Source organism: Indicator indicator, chromosome 1 (assembly GCF_027791375.1).
Source record: "Indicator indicator isolate 239-I01 chromosome 1, UM_Iind_1.1, whole genome shotgun sequence".
NCBI classification, from domain to species: Eukaryota; Metazoa; Chordata; class Aves; order Piciformes; family Indicatoridae; genus Indicator; species Indicator indicator.
In genome coordinates, this window is record NC_072010.1 from 80670832 (window position 1) to 80698418 (window position 27587).

At 42.8% G+C, this 27587-nt stretch overlaps 1 protein-coding gene across 1 annotated transcript in view; it reads right to left on the minus strand.

Annotated features, from left to right (window-relative positions):
- The window catches only part of ARHGAP6 (Rho GTPase activating protein 6), a 348654-nt gene extending 323810 nt beyond the window's left edge, over positions 1 to 24844 (minus strand). The window contains exon 1 of the mRNA XM_054384079.1: positions 24353 to 24844. Within this exon, the coding sequence (XP_054240054.1) occupies positions 24353 to 24844 (492 nt within the window). The remainder of the gene's footprint in view (positions 1 to 24352) is intronic.
- Positions 24845 to 27587: the final 2743 nt, after the last annotated feature.

Consider the following 27587-nt stretch of genomic DNA (forward strand, 5'->3'; position numbering starts at 1 on the left):
ATATGGGGGTAGTTCTTTTAAATCTTATCTTTTCAGCTGCATTTGTTCCTAATCTCAGCATGTATAGATGATATTATATTCATATGGAAACATAAAAATGAGTGAAATCCTTTAATTTAAGGGATACTTAAAAACAGACAAAACAATTCATATCATGTTGAATACTACCTCTAACATGAATGTCAACTGTCTGCTTCCAAGGTATAGTAAGGCATCTAAGCGAAGAAACATTATACCTCATACAACAAACACTACAAACATATTGTCACAAATACTATCTTATTAATGTATTAATTATTCGTTAAAAATTAATTGGTTGCAAACAGCAGAACTGATGTGACAATAATCATACACATTTGGCAGATCTTTCCCCTTCGGTATACTGGACTAAATCACACGAGCAACACACTTTCTGAATGAATGTTGCTTACTCCTCTCACAATATAAAGATCCTCTCTATGAAGATCTGTCTAAGCCATGACATACTGAGTCATCTAGAAGAAAAGAGAACAGTGAAGTGAAGAGAAAGAAATCTTAAAATTAAATAAGACTGTGGATATAGGAAGTCTGGATGTTGTTAGATCACATCTTACAAACAAGATTATCAAGAGAGTTGTACTTGGACATAACTGGAGTCAGACATGTCATTGCCTACAGAAGTAAAATATACAGCAATGCTTCATGGGACAGCTTAAACAAATATGCACACCAACCCAAAATCTCCAAAATGTCTTTTAAAAAAAACGTGGTAAATATGAAACAGTGTCAAGTGAAAACAAATCGGATCCTTATCTCACTGCCACAGTTGACATTGCATTACAGCTTCCCAGCAGGTGTTCATGTTAGATTAGGCATGGTAAGATCTAATAAATACAGTCCTCCCTACTACAGGAAAGCAAATTAACTGAAAAAACAAACTCCAATCACAGACAGAAATAAATATCATCAAGCAGAGTCCTGACTGACATCACTGTACTATAGGTTTTTTGACTGAATATCAGGTTTTATTTTATTAAAATAAACACATGTATTAAAAATGGACCATGTGTTGTAATTCCCTGACAAAAAAAGAGAATGTATTGCTTTAGTCCCAAAATAGGAACCAGGATACTCTCTATTTTTTCAGTATTAACGACTGTATTTCCCTCATGAGCATTACATGGGTAGCCCTAATTTTAAAGCTGGCTTATTTGCGACCTTTTCCTGTTAGGAAAAGCATGCTGTTTACACATCTATTGAAACACCATACCATTTGCAAAGTAGTATTTAACTGATTCTATAAGATGTTACAATGTGTTTTAAATAAGACCACCACTGATAAAGAAGCCATGCCAATTAAAATCAGCATGCTGCTTGATAAAGCTTCATGTTCGTCAGCCATACCAATCTCTCTAGTTTAAAAATAAATAAGTAAATAAATAAAAATAAAAGGAAAAAAAGGGGCAAAACTTGCTCCAAAAGTCTCTGGTTTTCTGGCTACAAATATTTCTCTTATCGACCAGTGCTCTACATTTCTACAAAACAATCAAAGCATGGCACACTGAAATTAAGCACATTCAAGCAAGATAAAGGAACCATAAACATTAATTAACTCTGCATGTAAGCAGTTCTTTCCTGCTATGTCTATGAGCAGACTTGGAGCCCATGAGAGTTGATTGTATTCCTTTAATTTTTTTATTTTTTCCAAGTAGTTTGGAGAGATACACCAATTAAGATGAAATATGTTTTTTAGTTAATTTCTATGTTTCAACTTGGTAGCTATCATTTAAGATGAAAAGATTTTAAAAGAAAATATTTAAAGCCTTAAACATTAAATATTCCCTGAAGTGTATAACTTTTCTTGTGTCCTTTATGGGAGTGGATGCATTTAAGAGACAAGGAGTGAAAAGTGCTTTTACATGTCTTAGCACTTAAAGTATACTCTTGTTTCCCTCATTTCAAACCTACCATTTTCCGGGAAGTCCAGAACTCCATCCCTTCTACTCTTTTCAGTGAAAGAAGCCATTTTAGACATAAAGCTCATCCACCTCCTCCTGATCTTAACACCACGCAAAGCACACCTTTACAACTCAGCTGAGGGAAAGAAGTGCAGCAGCAGTGTACCAGATACCTTCCTCACATCTGCCTCCAATGAAGAGACTTTCAAGTCAGGTCCCATAGGTGAGACAGCACATGCAGAGCGTGCAGGCCGATCAGAGAGCCCATGGGTCACAGGGTATTCCGTATGGGAGGGGAGCATGTTAAACTGTCTCAGCAGTGGCACCAGTATTGAAGAACACCACTGTGGCTGCTAACCCTGAGCATGCAGAACTGACCTATGAGCTGCTGCTGCTGTACAGAGATTTCTGTGTATCTGCCTCTGAGACCACAAATCTAGTGCTGTCAGTGCAGGCATCGCTGCATCTGCGGCTGAATCCTTCATGCTGCCCTTTTATGAGATGTTTGTTCAGATAAAGGTAAATGATTAGATTCCTCTTGGTAATGGCTAACTACCAGGGCAAGAATTTATGTGAAAGACATCAGTCTAACAAGGATGAAATACTGAACTCTGGATTGGAAGTTGCCTGTTTCACTCTCAGCTTCTCATGCAAAGCTCTAATGAAGGCAGAGAAATGCTCACCTTCCAGGGCAAAAGGTAACAATTCATCTTCTCAAGTGACAAGGTCACCAATGATTCAAGCCACATTTCTGAACTTGCATTTCCAGGTAAGATATTTGGCCTCTTAAACAGAGAATGGAGACTTCACCTTCCAGTGGTTTTGTTGTGCTTTTTTCTTTTTTCTTTTTTTTTTTTTTTACAAGTACTAAAAAGTATCCACTGCAAAACCAAACTTTACGGAAGTAAACTTCACTCCCATCAAAGCAAGTTCTCACAGAAAGCATGATGCAGTTCTGGAGGGCACCAGGATCAGGAGAGGAAACTGTACCATATAACCTTGGCTACAATATCCAGCAACTTCCTTGTAAGATGTTATTAACCATTACACAAAGTGGAAGCTTAACAGCCTGTCTCCTAAAAGGCATTAAATGAAGAACATGAAGACACCCAAATGAATGATAGTGTCATGGTCTAGGATACACCTCTCTCTCAGGGGGCTGAGATGCTGAAGAAGACAAAAAACTGTGTCCTGTTCTATGCTACACAGGGGCTCCAGGCAATAAAGAGCTCCAGAGGACTGTGTATGGTTTAAGGTTATTTTGCCCTTCTCATAGAGAAATAATGAATAAGGTATGCAGAGAAGAGGTTTACCATTACTGCTGCTGACAAAGCAACAGTTCAGAAGTAGTTAAGTGGTAATAAAAAACAGGTAAGAAGCTCAGAAGTTAGCAACACTGGAGGAGACTTAGCACAACTGTTAGGTATAATCAACTGGCATCCACTTTCTTCTACATCATCTGCACCTTTATTAAAGGCTCCAAAACTCAAGTATTTTCAGACAGAACTACAGAGCTAAATTTCAAGGCAAAAATATGTAAACATCTATTAGGTAAGTGTTAATAATTCACAGCAAGATGCTAACTCTCCATTCAGACATTTAATGTGCAAAGAAAACATTGCGAAATGTCCTTTGAATAAACTGAGTAACTTTCAAAGAAAAGGAATTGTTTCATGCATTGGTCTTGCTCTTCAAGACTTTCTTTTTGCTGCATTTTTTTAAAGGTGTTTGTTCCTAGAGTTTAAATTTGTCTAAAACCATACACACAAATCTCCTCCCTTTCCGACAATGATGCCCCTGCCTTTGCCAGCTGGAAGGGCAGCATCACCTTCTTGTCCAGTCACCAGGATTCAGTGACCCACCACATGGGGTGGTACCTTTACAGCTACCACATCTGTCTGAAAACTGGCACAGAAAATGCATTGGCTCCATGCACTCAGCAAACCGATGGAACAACACTGCTCACAGGAATCAAGAAAGAAGATTGTAAAGCACCTCTTGAGAAGGGGAATAAAACTGCCCTAGGCAAGGAGCTATCAGAGCCAGACAGGCTTCAGCTGGGACAGGAGACAAGTGGAATGGTGAAGTGTCACTACATGGGCAGTAGTGCAGCTTGGTTTTATGCTTCACCTCTGGGTAATCTTACACATAAAAGGCATCAAACTCCTATGACCCAACACCCCACTAAGGAAGATCATATGCTAATGAAACCAACTTAGATGCTGGAGAGATATATGTAGACTAATATTTAAATTAATTAGTTTTCATTTATTACTACTGCTCTTTCCCAATACCTGGCATCCTCTCCTCAAGAGATTATTAAATTTTATTAGATTTCTTAGTTTAGCCACTGTGGGACCGTGACTGCACTACTTTGGGACCTCAGCAGATCTCGTGCAGCAGCCCTACACCATGTCAGATTCTCATCTTAGACCAGAGATTTTTACAGCATCCTGCACGGTGCATCAGGACATACTCCAAGACAGGGGCAAAACCTGATGCCTGTGAAAACGGAAGCAAAAAGACAACAAAGGTTGCAGCATTCCATCTATCACCTACTTCTCGGCCAGGAGCTAAAAGAAGTTATATTTACACACAAATTGCCAATACACAGCCTTTTCAACCCAAAACTCAGCTAGAAATCCTATACAGACTCCTACCTTCTCAGTGGCTATGGCATTCTCCTTCCTCGCATTTCCAACTCAATTCTTCTCTTTTTACATCCATCCAGAATGCTCTACAGAGACTACTTGGCTTTGGTCATCTCACCTGTTTCTATGTACCTTCCATTCCATCTTGGTCTGTTATTGCAACAAAGGTTAAAAATATCCCCTCTGACTAGTCACATCCTCTTTATAATCCTCAGCTACTGTCTATGTTCATTCCACCATGCCATGTCTCTGCCACTCAGTTTTGTGCACTGGGAAGCTCACTTCTTCTCCCCTCATTCTTGAGAAAAAATTACAAATAATATCTGCATTACTAACTTATTATTCCCATGTCTTAAGACTCTCTAAAGGTTACCGTGGGCAAAACATTTGTTTGCTGAGGCCATTAATTATCACAAAACAGTCTCTGTACAATTCCTAGTACAAATGAGTTTGTCTGCTGTCTCTTCTGTAAAACTTCTGGAAGAAAGTGTCTCTTGTGTTTATACAACAATCTTGTACAGTGATGTCTTCACTCACAAGTAGGATACCGAGACACTATGGTAATGTAAAAATCAACTCTGCAACGCAAGGCAACTAGTGGTGGAGGGATGCCCACATGAATCCTCTGGATTCTGTGTGGATTTTCACGCTGTCACATGCCCATTTCTGTCTCTCAACCCCCTACAGTCAGGGAAGATGCTACAGATACTCTTATCACTTTGCTTTACTGTCTCATCCCTAATTTGGGCATAATCCCACTTTAGAACAGTTATCTCACAGCTAAATATAATTTATGTAGGCTGTGTAGTTTCCAGAAATAACTAATGCTGCATCCTCTTCTCCCAGTGAAGAAAACACCTAGCATCACTTGCCAAATTCCACCCCACCTCATTGCCCTACTCAGCAGGGCCATGTGGCACAGAGACATAGCCCTCATAGCAGGGGCTTTCCGTGCTCCTACGTGGACTAGACATCAAATTCACAGGCTCATCTGCAGCTCTGATTTTTCAAACCTTGTTCCTTCCCAGTGCTTCAATAAGCCACTCTCAGGCAGCTCCTAAAGACCAAGTGATTGTCTGCCCACTACTTCTGCCCCACTCTTTGTGAGGAAGTCACAAGATACACTAAGAAGCATCTGAATTATGCATGCTATGTAAATATATTCCTAGAGAGTGGATGTAGCCCAAATCCATAGTACCAGGGGAGGAAGACAAAAAGGGCAAAAAGCTTTCTTAGCCCCTGCAATAAGGTCTGCAAATGATCCTTTTCCAAGCTCAGTAAATTGATTTCTCACTCAATGGTCTCAAGCACTGCCTCAGTTCTTTTAGTTCAAATATTTTCTAAAAAGTTGGGGAGAACAAAAGCAAAACTAGAAAGAGAAAAATTTCAGATTTATTCCAATACAAAGCATGAGGGGAAATAGCAAATCTTAATTTCTTACAAATTCAGTGTCTTTTCTGCACACTGATGGTCATAGATTCATAGAATGGTTTGGGTTGGAAGTGACCTTAAAGATCATCTAGTTTCAATCCCCCTGCTATGGGCAGGAACACCCTCCACTAAACCAGGTTGCTCATGGCTTCATTCAATCTGGCCTTGAACACCTTCAGGAAGAGACATCCATGACCTCCCTGCACAATCTGTTACAGTGTCTCACCAGTCTTACTGTCAAAAATTACTTCCTAATATCCAGTCTACATCTACCCTCCTCAAGCTTCAATTTACTCCCTCTCTTCCTATCACTACAAGCCCTTGTAAAAAGTCCCTTCCTGGCTTTCTTGCAGGCCCTTTTCAGGTGCTGGAAGGCTGCTGTAAGGTCTCCCCTGAGCCACCTTTTCTCCAGGCTGAACAGCCCCAACACTCACAGTTGCACCACTTGACCACACATCACCAGTTCCTCGCTTTGAAGTTCTCTCTGGAGGCAGGTGACCTCTAACTATTTGATCTCACAGTTGCTCCTTGTCTGCAAGCTCCTTAGTAAAAAGCATCTGGAAGAATTAGGCATGGACACCAATATCATCTGAATCAAGCACAGCAGTCCTTGGTGTGGTAGCATACACAACTCTGAAGCTCACTGATTCACCACACTGAGCGTTCAAACACACTTGAGTTGCCTCAGCTCCACCCATTATGACCTTCACTCACCCTGCTTTGCAGTATCCCATGCCCAGGAAACCACATCTCATAGCTGGGAGATGTTTCCTGAGAGAACAAAGAAAGAGATAGACAATAAAATCTTGATTTATCACAGAGAGCTGTACATTACTAAAAAATGGTACATTTTACATTATTTTCTTTTTCTGGGCATTGTAACTTGAACTTTTGCATAAGTAACATATGGGTTTTTAGTAACTTAGACTCTAAATGTACTTAGATTGTTGTGAAATGGTTAAACTACCATTTTTCTACATGGCAGTGCTTCATGGAAGAGAAAGATCCAGATACAAAGAATATTTTCCATGCAAAAGGAAAAAAAATAGCAAACTTTATTTGCACATTTAGAAAGACAGAAGCAATATGTGTATTCAATACATTTACAGGCAAAACATCTTGTCACAAAAATTAAATAATTTCCCTGCAGTTCACATAACCAACCATCCTGAAGCACCCGTAGTTTCCTCTCCCTTATTGTTCTCCTTAACTTTTCCTCTTCCTCCCATCAAACAGCTCCAGTCTAGCTCTCCTGGGCAACTACTCCTCACAGAAAGTAATAATGTAGAGATGCAATTCACAATTTCCCTCCTCAGGAGTTCAGTTCCAGGCATTGTTAAGGCTTGCATTTTACCACTGCACAAAACAATCTTTGCTACTAAAACAAGCCTCAGCAACTCAACCACTTAGCCCAAAACATATATGGTACTTTGAATGCATCTGGCTACCCCAATTCCATTTCCCTTTTGCTCAGTGGTCACCAGATTTCTGGTCAGCCATCCCAGTCCTTCCCAAATCTTCCTTGCTGTTTCCAGCAGGGCTTCTCAATCTCTTTGTGTGCAAAGGCTAGATTACAAAATAACCAAAATAACAAAAAAAAAACCCCAAACTTTGGACTTGATGGGAGGTCCCATTACCTTCCCCACATGCTGCTTGTTGACTGTCCTTGACAGCTCAGCTGCTGCTTCTGCTGCACCATCATACCAAGCCCTCAAGCCTGGAAGGAAATGCATTCCCTTGTTCCTCCGGCCATTTATTGCTGGCTCCAAGGAACATATCAAGCAAACTCCCCTTTGCTTTTCTGCTTTCAGCCTCCACAGCCTTAGATTTTCTTTCAAGAGGGGTCAGCAAGCAAGCCCCTCTGCAGCTCCCACTGCTATCCATCTTCTATGGGAAACCACCACACACTCCTTGGGAACATCCCAACTAGCTGTTCCCTTCCAGCTTTGCTTTTATTTGCCCCAGATGTTGCCAACCCTATTTCTCCTTTTCCCTTAGCTTCCATTCCATCTAAGTTATATCCAGTACAAGAAGAACTCCTGCTTTCCTAAAAATGCTTTGAGTCTGTTTTAACTAAAGGAGCCAGCAATACAGTTATTAAATGCCTTTATCTCAACCAAAGGAGTATATTTCAAAGAACTGTAAGGAAGCCAGAAATAAGTAATTCACTGCAGGAATCTCATTCTGTTCAACTGTAATTCAAGTGACATCTTAAGCCTGCAATCTTCAGCTCAAAAAAAGGTCTATGGCTAAATCTCTTGCTGAATGCTAAGTTCAGGTAGTTGAACTTGGTCCAGAAGGGTCTCCATGAGCTCAAAGTGCTTAGGAAAGGTGCCCTACCACCTGAGTTGATATAAAACTATGTAGCCACCACATTTCCATTCTCTACTCTACTCACTGGGATTCATAAGGCACAGAGTAAAAGCTGCATTTGTGGCACAAACGATATGCATCATGTCCTGTTATCTTTACCCACTCTTCCTGCAGTGGCACCATGCTGGCGCTGCTGGGGCTGCAGCCTTCAGCAGCAGGATCCTTCAGGTTACAAGAAGGATTCCCTCTGTAGAAAGCAAGACAATATCCAGGTTCCAGACAGTTTGTTAGAGATACCTGCAAACAACCAAGCACTCAAACTCAGTATTCAAACACCACGAAGCTTTCTTTCGAGAAGGCTCTCAGAGAGGAAGCTATGATTGACAAATCCAGCACTGCAGCATAGCTCCCAGGGGGTCCCTTCCAGGCCAGCTATCACAGGGACAGAAAGAGTTGCCAAAGAACAGCAGATTTTATCTTTTAATTCTGTCACGATCCCACACTGCAGCAATCACAGATTCCACTTACCATCTGACTGTACAAGCTGGATGCTGCTGGATGCTACTGGATTAAAGAAATTACACAGATTTGGAATTTCACTAATACGGCCTCAAGACATCTTTCTAAAAACAGGCAGATATGTTATGACAAGCTGAAAGTAACAAATGATAGTAGAAGGCAAATACAATATAGCAAGTTGGGCTATGGTACATAATAATCACCACAAAACAAGCACAAACAAAACATGAACAATATTTAGAGAGCCATGTTGAAAGCACTACTGAAATGAGAAACAGCTCAAGAAGACATATGGGCAAGACATAAAACCCCTCTACTGCTAAAAATTGGCATTCAGTTGTGTGGAAGACCTCAGCATTACAAACCTCTTCATCTGGGAAGGAAGAATAAAGGAAGGAAGATCTCACTACTATAACAGAAAGTAAGGATATTGATACAGAACAAGATTTCAAAAACTGACTACCTAGAAACTTGATGTTCATCTTCAAAAGTGAGTCAGGAACTTCTGAAAATCTCATTGATAAAGATAATGGTGAGAGCTACTCAGGGAGTGAGAGAACTACACACCACAGCAGCCAGCAGGGATCACACACCTATGGGTCTAACACCCACCTTTCATCTTACCAAACGACACTGGCAGTGGGATCTTCTCTGAGGACTAAGTAGTACAGCAGGCCATGAAGCGCAGAGCAGCCACAAAGCAGCATCTTGGGTGCACCGCTCCCAGGAGGAAACCAGAACTTCACACGACGAGTGAAGTGGAGCAGGGATGCCCAAGCAGAAGTCAGAAAGGTCTCCTCTTCCCAGTGGTGGTGGCACTTCAGTAGCAATCTTGTTTTCCAGCCCTAATGATATTTTACTTAGCTACTAATTTCATATTCTGTTTCAGTCTTTTCCCATTCCTTATCTCCTTTTATTTGAACCATGCAGCTGTAATCCACAGTCACCTTATTTTTATTTTCTTTTCCATTCAAGTAAAAAAATACTTATCAAGACTGCAAAAGGTTATGACTCTGAGCAATCAAATATTTGTTTATTGTGGGCGAGATCCTTCTGTCAGTCTAATTTCATACTCAGTGCTGAAGGCTGCACGTGCCTGACAAACCTTCTGCCAGCTGAACAAAGACTTGCCAAAATCATGTCTCAAGGGCAAGGAGAAGAGATACAGATCAGATGTTGACCAACATACTCCAGAAGCTCAGAGAAGTTCACTACTGCATTGTAAACAGCAGAAAATTATGACCCATTCTCCTTTTAAATTTCAGCATGGAAGCAAATAGTTCAGCAAGCCAATTTGGTACCGGCTTTTTCCAGGCTGAATGTCCCCAACTGCCTATTCCAGTTTAGTTTAGCTTTGACTGATCCCACTTACATAACTGTACCCTTAAGCTCCTACGTTGTAAGGTCAGTATCAGGTTAAACTGTTGCTGTGTAAGACAATATAGGCAAAACCTTAACTGTCCTACTGCCACACCTATCACCTATTTTTTTCTGTATATCTGATGCAACTCCCAGCTCAAAGCTCAGCAGGAGATTTCCTTTCCTTCTTGCATACCTCTTCAACTTTCTTCCTTCTCTCCCAGATTATTTTTACTTTTCTGATACACCCAGGAAGGTGACAAAAAAAAGAAAGTTAGAAAAGCTAAACTCACTGGAATGCTTCTGGTGCCATCATTTTACTACAGCCATTGAATTGAAGTGTTAGGTAGCACATCGTATGTCCTGTCATGAGCACAGGGCATAAAATGGGGCAGGAAAAGATTACAGTTTTGCCAAATGTTCCACATTTTTAAACTTGAAAACTTTTAAACTTGAAAAGCAGATGGATCTCAACTTCAGAGCACACTTTCCTGAAGGTAAATACCTTGTAGACGTTGGGTTCCCTAATGCTGGAATACATAAGCAGGCTTAGTTACAGGCAGGAAACCTACCTGGCGAGCAGTTAGTGAAACTTCCCTGCCAAATTTGTGCTGAAATTCTGATAGAGAACCATCAAGCTGTCTCTGCCAAGCACCTGAATTTGAGAAGGGTTTGGTTGTTGTTTTTTTTTTTTTTTAATTTACTGGCATTTTTTTAAAAAAACACACTAGCTTTTTTTGTGAGACAAAAACAGGGTAGCTTCAGCATAATGGTAGGGCATGTGCCTCACTGAGTAGTAGCTTTGGAGAACAATGCAATGAAAGAAATCACTCTTTCTCCAGGCCTGCTTCAAATGTTGATGCCAGAGAGCATTATACTTTCTGTAGTAATCCAGCAATTTCTGTCCCACCAAAGGTATGTTGTAGCATACAGGGAAGACAGCAGAGTTTACATCTTACTGTGGAAAGAAACAATGCTCTGAGTAACAGAATCACAGAAAAAAATAGCTCAGGAGGAACTTCCGTAGGTCATCTCTGGTCCAATCTCCTGCTCAAAGTAGGGCCAGATTCGAAATCTGATTGCGTTCTTGGGGACCATTCCCTCTCAAGGATTGAAAATTTCCAAGGACAGAGATTCCAGATCCTCTCTGGGCAACCTGTTTCAATACTTAACCACTCCTGCTGTGAATGTTCTTTTCTTCCTTGCTGCAACTTCTCACTGTCATTACGCAATGCCGACAACATCCAGCTCCATCTTCTTAGTTCCCATGCTAGTTCTAAAAGTGGAATTACATCCCCCCTTATTCTTCTCCAGGCTGAAACAAATCTCAGCCTTTCCCTGTGCATTCAACACTCTCATCCCCTAGCTGTCTAGACAGCCCTCCAATCCACTTGCTCCAGTATGTCAATGTCTCCCATGCACAAAAGAGCCCAGACGTAGACTCATGGGGCCAAGTTACTTCCCTTAACTGGTTGTATGCAGGCATCCCGACTTCCATATTATGCAATTTCCACCACTCCACCACTTATCTGCTTAACTCTGATCCATGTGAGGTGGTGAATTTGTCTCCATTTGGGCTAAAAAACAGGCAGGAGGCTCTGTTTCATAGTTCGCTCCATGAAAGACAAGTATGCTTATTCGTCACACTCACTCTGCCTCGGTTGAGGAGAGGATTACAAAACAGAAAGGTTCCATCTGAGCCTTGACAGATGGCATGGGTTTAAGGCACTGGGATGTCTTAAACCATAGAGTGCAGGCCTCCAGAGGCTAGATAGGTCCAGGAGGTAGAGCCGAAAGTGCAATCTTTTGTTATTTCATTCCCATAAGCCCTGTATTTCTATAAAAACAGGCATTTCTGTTTGCCCATTCCCTTTTTCCTCCCTCTCTGCACCCAGGGACACGCACGGGCGGCTGCCTCTGTGCGGAGGAGGTTTGAGGCCTGGCTTGGCTAAGCTGCCATGTCAGGTCTATTGGGAGGGGCAGGAAGGTACTGGGGAGGGAGCATTTGACACCTGGGGTTTGGCCTGGTTTGGAGGAGGCTTGTGGAAAGTTTTGGCCTAAGTAGTTTTTTTGAGAACCATGGCTGAGGTGGACTACGTATTTTTGTGTATTTTATATGCTTTGTACTACATTAATACTTCCATTTAAATACTTTCCAATCTGGTATGGAGCACTTTTCTTTAACTTCTTTGAGAAGGGTTAAGGAGCGTCTGTCTTGCTCCTTAAACCAAGACAAAAGAGCATAAAAATGGTAAGCACTTAGACTTCAAGCAGAGAAAAGATTAAGAAGCATTTTGGACCAAAGCGTTTTCAAATATGCAAATTTACTAATGTAAATCTAACTAAGCAGTCTAGTAAAAAGTTGCTTTAAAATGCTCCACACAGATTGGCTGCCAGTTATATCACGTTCCTTTAGTGAATATAGAACTAAGGCACGTGATGCCTGCAGAAAGTATAACTTCTAACTGTGTTTAAGTAAGTAATTTGGCCACCTGATTCTCTCAGCTGGCTATGGGTTGGTACCCAATCTCTGACAAAGTCCACTTTGTGCATCATTTGCAAATATGCTGTCCCCTTCTAAAGACCTGTGAGATGTGTCCCCATGGCACACTGCTACAAGAGCTGTCACTAAATGCAGAGTCAAGAACGCATGCTTGAGAAACAGGAGTAGAACAATGAGCACAAAGCACACCATTATTTTGTCAGCAGGAATGTTATGAAATAGCCACAAGACAACTCAACCATATTGTTCTAATTTATGACAAAGCAGATAGGGTCTTATTTTGGAGCATGAAAATGCAATCTATTTCAGTCTCTTTTCCCCCACCACTCCTTTCAAATAATAGTCTGCAGTGTCATCCACATTAAATTAACAGCTAAACAAAATACCTGACTTCCAAACAGGATCTAGCCTTCCTGCATACACATACATTTACAAAAGAAATTCTGGTAATAAGGTTGAGATAAAAATATTGCCCATAACCCTTTTACAATTGAGGAGTGGGTGAAAGAGAAGAGAGATTTCTTTAGGATTTAAGAAGGATAAATCTGAGATACATGTGATCAAAATAATAAAATTTGAGCAGTTATAGCAGATGCCTTAATCCATGCTCTTTGCTTTAAATTTTCCCATTTCATGTAAGCATCAGAGCTTGACAGACTGTATAAAGAAACAATTGCATATCTTCTAATAACACAAGATGGTGAGATCTCCTGAGCAGTTTGCCCAAAGACTCTATTGTGCCTAAACTCTTATGGGAATACAATTTAGAAAGGTTTATTCAGTAAATTAAAAGAAATACCTCCTACAGGAAGCAAAAGACATAACAGAATGAAAAACATTTCCTGTACGAGAAGTATTTTTAAACTTTTACAGAGAGAGGCAAATGAAAACTGAACAGACTACTGCCAACTGGTTTCCCACCACATTACTCTCAGTAGGGTGCAATTCAACTGAAATTACTGAAAATCCAACTGAAATTTAGAGAAAAAAAAGAAAGACAGTGCTGAAAAACTACCTTGCCATATTACTTCAGGGGCAGAAAATAAAAGGATAAAGAGACTAAAACTTGAAAATAGCAATAGAAAAATTGTATTAAGTCTTCCTTGGACAACATCGGTTATGTTTCTTCGGTGGAGGTACAGTCTCATCACGGGAAATCAAATCCAGGAATCCAGCCAGTCCTTTGTAGAAGCATAATCCTGAGGTAGTGCAAAAGTGATCTTAATCAGACAAAAAAAAAATTAATCTTTCATTTATTAGCACAGTCTCTGTCACACTTTATACTTTGTTGAAGACCATTTTCTCCATTTATGAGACAAACCATTTATGAGAACTAAAAGACTCATTAATATTTAGAATCACAGAATCATTGAATTGTTTTGGTTGAAAAAGGCTTCTAAGATCCTTGAGTCCAACCATTATCTAATCTTACCAAGTCTGGTGCTAAACCATGTCCTTTAGCACCACACCTCTGTGTTATTGAAACACCTCCGGGGATGGTGATTCAACCGCCTCCCTGGGGAACCTATTTCAGAGTTTGATCAACTTTTCACTGAAGATGTTTTTCTAATTTACAATCTAAACCTCCCCTGGCACAACTTAAGGCTACTTCCTCTCATCTTTTCACTTGTTACTAGGGAGAAGAGACCAACGCCCAACTCCCTACAACCTCAAGTAGTTGTAGAGAGCAGTAGTATCTCCCCTCAGTCTCCTTCTCTCCAGACAAAACAATCCCAGTTCCTTAAGCTGTTCCTCATAAGACCTGCTCTCCACATCCTTCTGCAGCTTCATTGCCCTTCTCTGAACCACTCCAGCAACTAACTCAATGTCTTCCTTGTGGTGAGCAGCTGAAAACAGAACACAGTACTCAACATGTGACCTCATCAGTGCTGAGTACAGGGAGACAATCACTTCCTTACTCCTGCTGGCCCCACTATTCCTGATACAGGCCAGGATGTTATTTGCCTTCTTGGCCACCTGAGTACACTGCTGGCTCATGTTCAGCCAGCTGTCAACCAGCAGCAACTTTGATGGGCAACTTTCCAGACATTCTCCCCCAGGCCTGTAGCTTTGTGTTTGGTTGTTGTGACCCAAAGCAGAACCCAACACTTGGCTTTGTTAAATCTCACACAGTTGACCTTGGCCCATGGCTTCAGCCTGTCCAGGTCCCTCTGCAGAGCCTCCCTACCCTCAAACAGATAAACACTCCCTCCCCACTTGGTGTCATCTGCAAACTTACTGAAAGTTGACTCAATCCTCTCATCCACATCATCGATAAAGATATTAAGAGAACTGGCCCCAAAACCGAACCCTAGGGAACACACCTTGTGACCAGGTACCAGCAGGATTTAACTCCATTCACCACCACTCTTCGGGACAGGCCATCCAGACAGTTTTTACCTAGCAAAGCATCCACCCACCCATGCCATAACCAGCCAGTTTCTCCATGAGGATGCTGTGGAAGGCACTGTCAAATGCCTAACTAAAGTCCAGGTAAACAGCATCCACAGCCTTTCCCTCATCCACAAAGCAGGTCACCTTGTCATACAAGATGAGGTTCATCAAGCAGGACCTGCCCTTCATGAACTCATACTGACCAGGCCTGGACATCTGGTTGCCCTGCACATGCTGCATAATGGCACTCAAGATGACCTGCACCATGACATTCCCCAGCACTGAGGTCAGACTGACAGGTCTGTAGTTCATCAGATCCTCCTTCTGGCGCTTCTTATAGATGGGGTGTCACGTTTGCCAGTCTCCAGTTGGCTGGGACCTCCTTGGTTAACCAGGAGTGCTGGTAAATGATGAAAGGTGGTGTAATGAGCATTTTTGCCAAATCCCTTAGTACCCTGGGATGTACACCACCCAGCCCCATAGACTTATGTGTACAGGGTGTAGCAGGTCACTAACCATCTCTTCCTGGACTATAGGGGCTTCATTCAGCTCCCCATCCCTATCTTCCAGCTCAGCATGCTGAGTATCCAGTGAACAACTGGTCTTACCTCTAGAGACTAAGGCAAAGAAGGTATCGAGTACCTCAGCCTTTTCCTCATCCTTGACCACTATGTTCCTCGTTGCATCCAACAAAAGACAGAGATTCTCCTTAGTCATGTGCACCCTCACTAAATACAATGCTCAAAAATGTCTTTTCAGCTTTTCAACACTATCAGAGTCCTCACCGATACAATACATCAGAATATCTTTCCTTTCAGAGGATACAGAAGAAACTGACTAAGAAGATCTTGAAAATACAGTTCTGGTTTCACAACTTAGGAGGCTGATGCAAGTTTTTCACATAGGTAGGACTGTGAGGATGATGACCCAGGAATGAGAGTTTTAGGGTGGGAAACTGATGTTTGTTTTTATGAGCCAGGGCCACAGTACCTAACCTAATTAGCTCCAAAAACATGAACATGTGGTACTAAACATCTGGTTCTAGTACAACAATGTAGCAAGTGTCAAGCACAGGAAGCTCACCGAATCTTTTAAAAACACACTTAACTCTCCCAGGCATTAATAACTCCTTGCTGACAATCAGAGTGGGACAGACATGTAACTTGAAATAGCCAGTTTGTACACATCTAGGAAAACCCTGTACATACATTTCTCTTGATATATATTATTGCTACAGGATAAGAACAGATGAAATAGAAATTATTTTGACCAAACATCTTGAAAATCTGCACAAAACAATAGTTACGAAAGTTTTAAAGATAGGTGAAGTAAGCAAAATTCCTAGGACTGAATAATAACTAAAGGTTTTGATGATTATCCTACCTGATACTCTGTTTTGACTGGTAGTATTCACTCACCAAAAGTAAAGCACTGACTTGAGTACTCGGTCAGAATGCAGTCTGAAGAATCAATACTGTGCAAAACTGGATGATGAGTTGTAATGTCAAACTCCAGTGAAGTCTGCATCTTGCCCTTATCTCCTTATTGCCCTCCTTCCAGTTTCCATAAACCGGATGGATTATTTGGCCTCTTGTCCCACTATCCAGAGACTTAGTTAAGTTAAACACCAGCGTAACCCAAGATGTACAAAAGCTATCTTTTAAGAACATCTTAATTCCAGTGACCCTTAGGTTCTCAAATACCATGTCACACAGCCAGGAAATCAAATACAAGCACCATTATATCATGTTTAATGAGACTAAGGTTGTGTTGCCATTACAACCTTCATTTTCATTGCCATTTTGCGTTAAGATTGCAACTCTGACACTAGTTACTGCTTTGATCCAGTTACTCCTATACCATCGTAAGTGTTCAGCCCTACTTGCTCAGAGTTCCTTGCTGGTTTCCATTATGATATTTACATCTCAAAGGAAAAAATAATCCCCAAAAACATGCTTAACACTTGCATGCTTATACAGCCACAACACTGCAGAAGAGTGAAGAGAAACTCCTTAAAAGTTCTCCACCAGCAAATTGTCACAATTGAAGATCTTGTCATACAAAAGAGTCTGCAAAGCTAAACACAACACAACTCCATCACGATGTCAAGGCAGCATTGTGGGTTGCTGATATTTTAGAAGCTGCTTAAAATTACTTTTCAGTCTCATTTCTATTATTTTCACAAGTTCCTTTTCTATTACGTAAGCAACACAATGCAGGGAGATTCTGTCTGTCTTAGCTATTAATTCCCATATTGTTACCAAGTGTCTTCAGACATAATTTAGTTGGGAATGTCAAATATATTTAGTTACTTTTAATGGCATTTCTCTTCACACAAGACCCTACAACATTTCTGCCCACCAAATTTTGCAGTTAGAGAACTCTTACAGCATTGAATATGACAGACTTGGTCTGAAACTAATTGGTGTGCCTTAGTGTTTTAGGGTGTCATATGAAGAAAATAAAGCAGAACAGATCAGTGCTAAGTATCACTACACAAGTTTTTTTACTTAAAAACAAACAAACCTTTCCAAAACACATTTTTCATACATCTCAATAAAAGCCCTCTTCAAAGGAAAAATGCAAGTCAGCAATTTTGGGCATGAGGGAGTTTCCAGTTTTTTAAATATTTGAAAGAAGAACAAAAAACAAGGTGACAAAAAACTGTTTAAACATGCTTCCTGGACAGTTAATTGAAGTGCTACACAGGAATGTGTTCAAATCTCTCTTCCACCCATATAGAAAATGTCTGGGTTAGAAATCAAGGTGCTTAAGGATAAATATAGCAGACTGAGCTCACACTTCAGCTATATGTCTTCAGAGATCATCACAGGCAAAAGATCAGCTAGTGATGATGGCAGTTTAATACATTCTCTGTGATTCCTTCCTGAAGATGGACACATTCTATTTGTTGGGAAAGTAATTCTAGAGCATCTCATCATAACAAGACACACAATAAACACAGGCCAAGGCAGAAGTAACTAAGACGTGAGGCCAAAATCTCAGAGAAGATAAAGCCTGTAAGACTATGGCAACTGCAGAGCAATAAATGACATTGTCATAAGAGACTAAATGTTGAAGAGGTATGCCATTAAAATATTTGCATGTATGGTGCTAAATTAGTTTATTGGGCAGTACTGACCTTTAGATGATGAGAACTGCTGCAGCCTTCAGCAGTACAGTAGAGTTACAAGTGCAGCAGCTTTTGGTTTTACACCTCAAAAGCTTCAGCTCAACCACTGGTTTGCTAAACACGGTGTCACACCACCACTTGCAATTCTATTGCCTTTACTTATGTATCTCATGCTAGATCTTTAGAAAGTGATACAGCATATGAACTTCTATTATACATTTTCTTCATGCATCCTAACAAAGGAGAAAACAGCCTCCTTTCTCTCTTTTCTGTAGGTAACCTATAATTTTCAGAATATATATCAATCACTGCTTACAAGTTGAACAGAGGAAGGAAAAATAAAGAAAAGCTCTCCCTCGTCTAAATTTATAATGAAGACATTTTGCTCTTACAAACTTGATTATACAATCATTCCTTTCTCTCTCAGAAACAAGTTGTCTCACTAACCTCAAATTAAAATACCCATTTGAAGCACCCAAAGATAACACTTCCATGTGGGAACATGACCTCTTAGTTTGCTCAGTTTTTAAGAACTTTGCTTTACCCTTCGTGTCTGAAAATATTTTTCATGTATGTCCTTCCATCAGCATGGTTTTGAAAAAAACACTGGCTGTAAAAAAGCTTCTGCTAGAAGTAAGCTAGCCATTCCCAATAGGTGCAAACTTTGGCAAGCAAGGAGATATAGGAAGAAGAAATCCATGACTGCCTTCCAAGTGGATTTAAATTGTTAAAACATCAAGCAAGTAAATTTATGGAGGCTGACCTCTCAAAACACCTATCAGCTGAAACTTGTGGTGCAAGTGTTCACTACTTCCTAAACTATCTGTAACTCTGTAAAACTCAAACAGAAGTTATAAAATAATTCAGCTAAATTAATGATGTTCTTTGAACATCTCCAACTTGGCCAATCAGAAGCTCAGGAGACATAATGACAGCTCCTGGATTCTCCCCTAAAACCTGGTAAGGAACCAGGGTGATCTTCCCTCTCACAGCATGGGAAACCCCTTGCCACGTTATGCTCAACAAAAAGCCTCCCTAGGCAAGCAAGCAGGTTGATTGCAGGTTGCACCAGGAGGTAGAAAAAGTGAAGAAGGGCCTGTGCCAACCACTCATAGCACCCCAAATGCACAGAGGAGCAAGTACCAAACTCACAATGGTGATTCCTGCTTCCCTGTAAGCCACACACACAAGCAGGCTACTACCATTACTGCAAAAACAGTTCTTCCCCAAAAATGCACATTAGCTGAGGATGTTAAGGTTTAATTAGCCAGTAACACAGGGAGTATGATAGAAAAGGAATCAGGCCATATAAGTGTAAGTGTGTTTATCATAACAAAGAGATTATTCAGATACATTGACATGATTTGCCATGTCTGTTATACACATGCTGTGACTTTCCATTGCCTTCTTTAGGACAGAAAAATAAGCAGAAGAATTAACACAACCTGAGACTTTACACAGATCTATCCATTTTAAGCTGTTTTGGACTTTTTCCCCTAGCAAACATATCACAGTCAGTCACTGTAAAATACTTGCATTCTTCACTTGTATACAACTACTCACATGGTTAAGAACAAATACATGACTAAATGGTGGCAGAAACAAGGCCTTAAGGTATCTCGACATATTTTTACCACTTTTTTCCATGATACTTAGTTTACTTAAAGAGTCAGTTAACCTTACGAAACACTCAATGAAAGCAAAATAATAATTACAGACTTAATTTTGTAAGTGGAAGTGAATTTTCTTTCAGATAAATGACTTAAAGGGGCAGTTGAGATCTGATGGGAATTGAGGATGAATGCTTTTTTTCTATGTTAAAAATACCTGTTGGCTTTGCCCTACTGAAACCACTAGAAACGTCACTGATTTCCACAGATCAGGGAACAGGCTTTTTATTTAAGCAGCTTATCCATGGGGAGATAATAGAAAGTGGAAAGAATGCTTGTCAGTGAAGTAAAGCTCTACTAAAAATAATCTTTACAGCTGTAAAATAGTCTTGTGAATAAAATTAATTGTTGATAAAGAAGAGCCAGATGACCTGGGAGTAAGAGACACTTCTGTCAAATAATGCTTCACATTCAAAAAGCTGTGAATCCAAGAGGATAGGTCTAACACCTTCTTTGTATAAAGCCTTTAGATGTGGCCTGCTGCTGAAACTGGAAATCCCCTGTGCACTCTGGCATTCTTTAAAAAAATATTTACGAATAACGTGAACTGAGCAGCAATATTTCCCTCCATAGGCCAGTAGACAGAGTTGTGGCATAAAATGCTGAACTCAAAGAGCTACAATTATAAATACCCATTTTGGCCTTATAGAGATCAGCTGGTAAGGGAGCACTAAGTGCATACTTAAAACCTGGATACAGCTGGGCCAGGTGCTCCTAACCCTGCAGCACTGAGCTGCTACAGAATGAGATTCAAACAGTTCATGGACTTTATCTTGCAAACTGAAACTTCACTACATCTATTCAGGCATCACAGCATAGACACCACTTGAGACAGGTGAAGGAGGTCCTGCTTGGAAGCAGGGGCATTATTTTGGGGCATTCTACAGAGAAAATCTCCACAGCATTTTCCATTCTCTTTACTGTTTCATAGATTAAGGTATGGAGAATAAAATAATTCCCATATTTATCTCCTAAAATGTTATTTTTAGTGCATAACTCTGTTGCTTTAGAGAAATAAAAAAAAAAGTGCAGTGAAAGTGTTAGAATGAAGGTAAAGCAAACAGGGTTTTGCAATGAATGTTTCATTTACTGCCCAGCCAATAGGATAGGAACTTCAAGTACTCAAACCAAAATCTTCCATGCTCATTTTCAGCTTGCAGTCATTTACTCAGTTGCCTTTTACAGCTCAGTAAACTCACTATCATTTCTAAGATAACAAAAAAAAGGGAACTGCAGATTTCCTATTGAGAATGAAATATTTGGACAATGGGACCTTTTAAAGTTACAATATTATAGATAGTTATTTTCTTCTCACCCAATACAATGTGGGGGGTTTTCACCTCCTCAAGCATACTTGCTTTGTCACAGCTAGAGCAAAGTCCCAGACACAGAGAATACTTCACTTCCTAAAAACTGAACAAATTCTTTTCCGCTAAAGACTAAATAGGAAGCAAACAACTACATCCTTTATAAACAATGCTATTTTATGGCAAAACCAAACTGAAGGACCATCAGGATGCATGCCTGCAAAGAGAGGGGGAATACTATCAAGTTACGTATGTATGGGTACAAGTTACTCCTGGGGACATTCCAACTGGACACAAGAGGAAAATTTTTCACAATAAGAACAATCCACCTTTAGAGTAATCTCCCCCAGGAAGTGGTAGAACCCCTAAAACTGAACACTTTCAAGATCTGGCTGGACAGGGTGCTGGGCCATGGTCTAGACCATAGCTTTGATAAGAAAGGCTGGACAAGTTGATCCCTGAGGACTCTTCCAATCTGGTATTCTATGATTCTATGTGCAGTTGTTTTTTAAAATATAGTTCTAAATCGTTGATACATGCGGTTGCTGATAGTTGTAAGTCAGTATTTGCAGAACATCTTGAAAATAGAAACCGAAACCAGAATGTATCAGGTTACATGGCAACTGACATACAATGCCACAAATTCACAGTGATAGTGTTAACCCTCCACAGGAGTCCAGCTTCAGGTGGAATACACCTTGCTTCTATATTGCAGTCCCACCACCAGGACTGCAGGGCAAGCAACTGCAATTACAACAGAACTGGGGTTCCTCAGCCTGGAGAAAAGGAAGCTGAGGGGGAGAGTCCATTGGTCTCTGCAACTGAGAAATCTCTGAAAGAAGGTTGGAGCAAGGTGGGGGTCAGTCTCTTCTCCCAAGTGAAAAATGATAGGACAAGAGAAAATGGCGTCAAGTTGCACCAGGGGAGGTTTAGATTGGGTATCTGGGAAAATTTCTTCTGCAAAAGGGTTATGTCAAGCATTGGAACAGGCTTCCCAGGGAAGTTAGGTCCCCATCCCTGAAGGTATAAAATACATGTAGATGTGTGATTTAGTAGTGGACATGGCAGCACTAAGTTTATGATTGGACTCAATATTAAAGATCTTTTACAACCTAAATGATTCTATGACACCAGTGCCCAACTGAGAGCTCTTGGAGAGGGGTGGCCCAGCCAGCTGCCCAGCCCATGGGGACCTGGCACAAAGATGAGGACATTCCCTTGTCCTGACGGCATTGGGCTAAGACCATCCCAAAATTTTTCTCTTATGAAAGAATCACGTGCTGAGGTTTTTCTCCAAATCTAAAGGTGATGGCTTTTTTTCAACTACACTGGCACATTATGTCTCAGTTGCTGTAAAAATCAGGCCTCACCAACAAGCAAAATGCCTCCAAAATACAAGAGCACACTTCTTTTGTGTAACCACCCACTTCTTAAAAGTATGAAAGTTATTTACTCAGGTTCAAATGCCAAGTACAAATAATTTGTCAGAGAACAGCACAGTAGCATCACATGAAACTGCACTGAATCAAAATTAACTATACATTACAGGTTTGACTATTTAAAAATGACAGATACACACAAATCAGGAATAAAAAAAAATACTTTTTAATTTGCAGTCTGAAGATGTGCTGTGCTGCATGGCTTGATGATAGAGAGATCTGAACAAAACACCCCAAGTGTCCAACATCTTCATATAGATTCAGTGAAAATAAGGCAAGCCACATACATATGCAGATCAGAGACCATGCTCTGAGTCTTTGACTCAGTCAGGCAACTCGACACAGGAGCTTTTACATCTCTTATACTTTTTGATGTTCCTTATCAAATTGTAACTGGATAAGCAGACAACTTACCCTTAATTAGTGTGAGATTCTAAAGGTCATTACTGTCTCACTGGAGTATTTTGTCACTGACACTGCAAACTTATTTGAAATTATGACTTTTTAACTATCTTAACATTCAAGAACCAAGATGAAATATTCCTAAGTGTAACTCCTGATCACAAGACTTAATGATAATCCATTTCTAAAAACTGCTACAAACGTCCATTGCATCTTTCAACATTGGCCAGCTTCATGCCTGAAGTCACCACTCAAGCGCTGACACCTCATCCTAGCTAGCAGATGTTGACAGCTTTCATATCCCAAGCTAACAAGAGGATGTGAAGGCTCGTTCAGGGTGAGAAGCAGCCTTTGCCCTTAAAAAATGCCTTTGGTATTCTTGTGCCGTCATGGTGTCTCACTTGGCTTTGGATCCCTGATTGTCGGGTAACAATTTTGCAAGGGCTTCTGCATCCTACCAAAACAATGGGGCTGTTCTGTTGATACAGCTAATTAGTACTGGCTATGTATAATAAACATATCTTGAAGCAAAATGGAAATAAAAGGAGAAGGGTGCCTTCTGACCTGAACCCAAAAGCTCCAGGAGGCACTACTAAACCCCATAGTCACACACAAGACAAGGAATTGCTTCAAACAAGAAATTTCTTCTGCTGCTACAAAGGACTGTCCATAACCAACTTGGGGAGCAATAGATATCAAGAAACAATGCCACGTTCTCTGAATACAATCCATCCACATCATACAGTATCTGCAGCCCAACATTCACAACATCCAAGTAAAACGAATAAATATTTGCATTGGGAAGCTGGATTTGTCTTGGATTACTATCGCTCCTCATGTGGTTTTGACACGTGTGCGTGGTCAAATAAATCACGACTCACTGGGCGTGCATATTAAAAATAATTTGTCTATCTTGTTAGAAGCCATCGCATATTTCAGTTTATGAGGTGTGAAACGGGGAGGGGAAGGTTTTACACGCCCGGAACAACTATTACACGGCGCCTCTCCAGGAAACATCAAACATCGCCGCCACCGCCACCAACGCCGCAGACCTCCGCGCACGGCCCTAACGCTTCTGCCCGTTTTCCACGACGGCCTCGACGGCACCGCAGTCGCAGCCGGCAGGGGGTGCCCGTCTCTCCCACGGTCAACATCGCCCCGTGAAGCCTCCCCTGCCCGGTGCCCCTTCCCCACAGCCTCGGAGGAGCCATCCCCCTGAGACGGGCGGACGGGCGCGGCGGAGCACGTCGGAGGCGAAGGCGGCGCGCCGTCCCCTGGAGGCGGGCGGGCTTACCTCGGATTTCCACACGACGTAGGCGGCAGGGCGAGGTCCGGGCGACGAGGGCTGCCCCTTCCTCTGCTGCAGCCATCGCCGGGGCGAGGAGAATATGCTGTTGCCGGGGCCGGCAGGTCCGCTCAGAGCCGAGGCGGACGGGGTGCGCGCCAGGAAGGGAAGCTCGCAGCCAGGGCTCCGCTTCCCACGGGGGTTCTCCTCGTCGAAAAGGGCACTGCCCGGCGGCGACCGCTCCAGCGGGGTGCAGGGGGTGGAGAAGGAGGCGCCAGGGGGTGGCGGGGCGCCCCTAGGAGAGCGGCGCTCCCCAGGGGGACTTCCGGCGGCCCGCGCCCGAGGCGCCCTGCCCGCGTCTCCGCCGTCCTCCCGGCAGCCGCCGATGATGGCGGGGTCGAGGCTGCGCGTCTGGCGGAGCCTCCGCTTGGAGAGGCTCGGGGCGGCGGCGGCCGGGGAGGAGCAGGAGAAGACGCTGCTCAGCAGGCTCTGTGCCGACATCGCGGCGGCCGCTGCCCCAGGCACGGCGGGGAACGGCCAGGGGTCCTGGGCTCTAGTTGCCTCTGCCTCCGGCTCCAGCCACGGCAGCACAGAAGGGAGCGACTCTCCGGGCGTCCCCCTCTCCCGGGCTCAACTCCCAGGGGCGCAACCCGACGGTGGCACCGAGGGGCTCATGGCGGCGTCCGGCGTTGGGGCTGCTCCGGAGCTGCCGCTGCTGCGGTCACTTTGCTGCGAGGGAGAAAAAAAAAAAAAAAAGTTACGAGAAAAAAGGGGAGGGAAGGAGGCAGCAGCAGAGCTTTTATCTCGGCTGATGCAGCCTGCCAGAGTCACTCCCCCCACGGCTGCGATGCGCACGGGAGCCGCTCGTCGCTCCCCCCACCCCACCTCGTCGGGTCTGCGGGTAGCAGGACCCTCTTGCCGCCCGCCGAGTTGGGGAGAGCTGGTCTCTGCGGGGCTCCCACGTCGGGGGCGCAGTGGCCGGCGTCTTCGTCGGGCTGCGAGGGCACCGGGGCTGCGGCTCCCGGGCACTGCCCCGGGCGGCCCCGACAGGGCGCTGCGGCCGCACTGGCACTGCAACCGCGTTTCGGGGAGGGATCGAGCAGCGAGGGGCAGTTGCTTTTCGGTGCAATCGTGCCGGAGGCACAGCAGGGAAAGCTGAATCCAGCACTGTATCCACGTCTCTCCGGTGAGCGGCTGGAGAGCGCTGGGCTGCCGGCTGTGGGATCCCTGTATGCTCCCCGACCGCCTCGCGAGTAACGGATGCCTTCAGGGAGAACTAAAGCACATGGAGGACAGGGAGGTGATTCAGAACAGCCAGCATGGCTTTACTAGGGGTAGGTCCTGCCTGATTAACCTTGTGGCTTTCTATGACAAAGTGACTATGTCAGTAGATAAGGAACGACCTCTGGATGTGATCTGGACATCTGCAAGGCCTTTGACACGGTCCCACACAACATCCTGCTCACCAAGTTGGAGAGATACGGATTCGATGGGTGGACTGTGCAGTGGATAAGGAATTGGCTGGATGACCATATCCAGAGGGTGGTGCTCAGTGGTTTGAAGTCTAGATGGAGAGCAGTCACAAGTGGTGTCCCTCAGGGGTCTGTACTGGGATCTGTACTGTTTTAATATTTTTATCAATGACAGGCAGTGAGATTGAATGCACCTTCAGCAAATTTGCAGATGACACCAAGCTGTGTGGTGTTGTTAATATACCAGAGGGACAGGATGTCAATCCAGAGGGAGCTGGACAAGCTCATGGGTGGGCCCATGAACCTCATGAAGTTCAAGAAGAGCAAGTGCAAGGTTCTGCACCTGGGCCAGAAGAATCCTGGCTATCAATGCAGACTGGGGGATGAGGTGATAGAAAGCAGCCCTGTGGAAAAGGACATAAGCAGACAGGGTGCACTTGCAGCCCAGAAGGCCAATCACATCTTGGGCTGCATCAAAAGATGTGTTGCCAACAGATCCAGACAGATGATTCTGCCACTTTGTTCCGGTGAGACCTCTCCTGGAGTACTGTGTCCAGGTCTGGAACCCTCAATATAGAATGGATGTGGACCTGATAGAAAGGGTCTAGAGGAGGGCCACAAAAGTGATCAGGGGATTGGAGCACCTCTGCTACAAGAACAGGCTGAGGGAGCTGGGGTTGTTCAGCCTGGAGAAGAGGAGGCTCTGGGGAGACGTAATAGCAGCCTTCCAGTACCTGAAGGGGGCCTACAGGAAGGATGGAGAGAGACTGTTGACCAAGGCCTGCAGTGAAGGGACGAGGGGCAATGGCTCCAAACTGGAGAAAAGCAGATTTAGATTGAATATCAGGAAGAAATTCTTTACTGTGAGGGTGGTGGAACACAGGAACAGGTTGCCCAGGGAGGTCGTTGAGGCCCCTTCCCTGGAGATATTCAAGGTAAGGGTTGATGAGGCCCTGGGCAATCTGGTCTCGTTGAGGGTGTCCCTGCTGACTGCGGGAAGTTGGACTAAATGACCTTTGGAGGTCCCTTCTGGCCTGGACCATTTTATGAACGTAAAGGAATGGGCAGGGTGCTTGCAATGTACAGTGCACATACACATCTGTTATGCTACTGAGACCGAGTCTGCAGTGGAGCTCAACTATGTTCTGCTCACCTATATTGTGCCCAAGTCTCTTTCCATGATGTGCCAGTCTGAGAAGATGGTCTTACATATTTAACCACAACACCTACTTTGAGTGCACACGCTGTTGTTCCTGACAGCCTCTGCAGAACGACCCCATGTGGATCTGAGTCCCATAGACAGCATGGATAACACAACACCTTTAATTCTCTGATAGGTATATGATGGTGTCAGAAAAAAAAAAACAAGGGAGTGGAACCAATGAAGCTAAGCCTCTCCTCAAGATAAATAGCTAAACTTCCTTGACTTTGCTCACTCTCCAAGCATTGATGAGGAAACTTGTATTAGGAGATAGGAACAAACTTTGGAAAACCAAAATTTCAAAGACACACAGGAACAGAATGCACACAGAGGAATACTACTACACAGCCCCATGAAGGCAGGCAGCCAGCCAGTGACCCCCTTTCCCATCTGGAGTGGAGGAAAATGTCCCTCAGTCACAGGAGCTGATTCCTGTCCCCCTCTCCCAGCTGGGAACACTTGAGTTCTCCCTTCACTGGAAGCAGTTCAACAGTGATGCATGTCAGGTTCTTTCTGGAGGCCCCACACCATCGTTTACTTAGTGTTTCAGCATTATTAGGCTGCAGCTAAC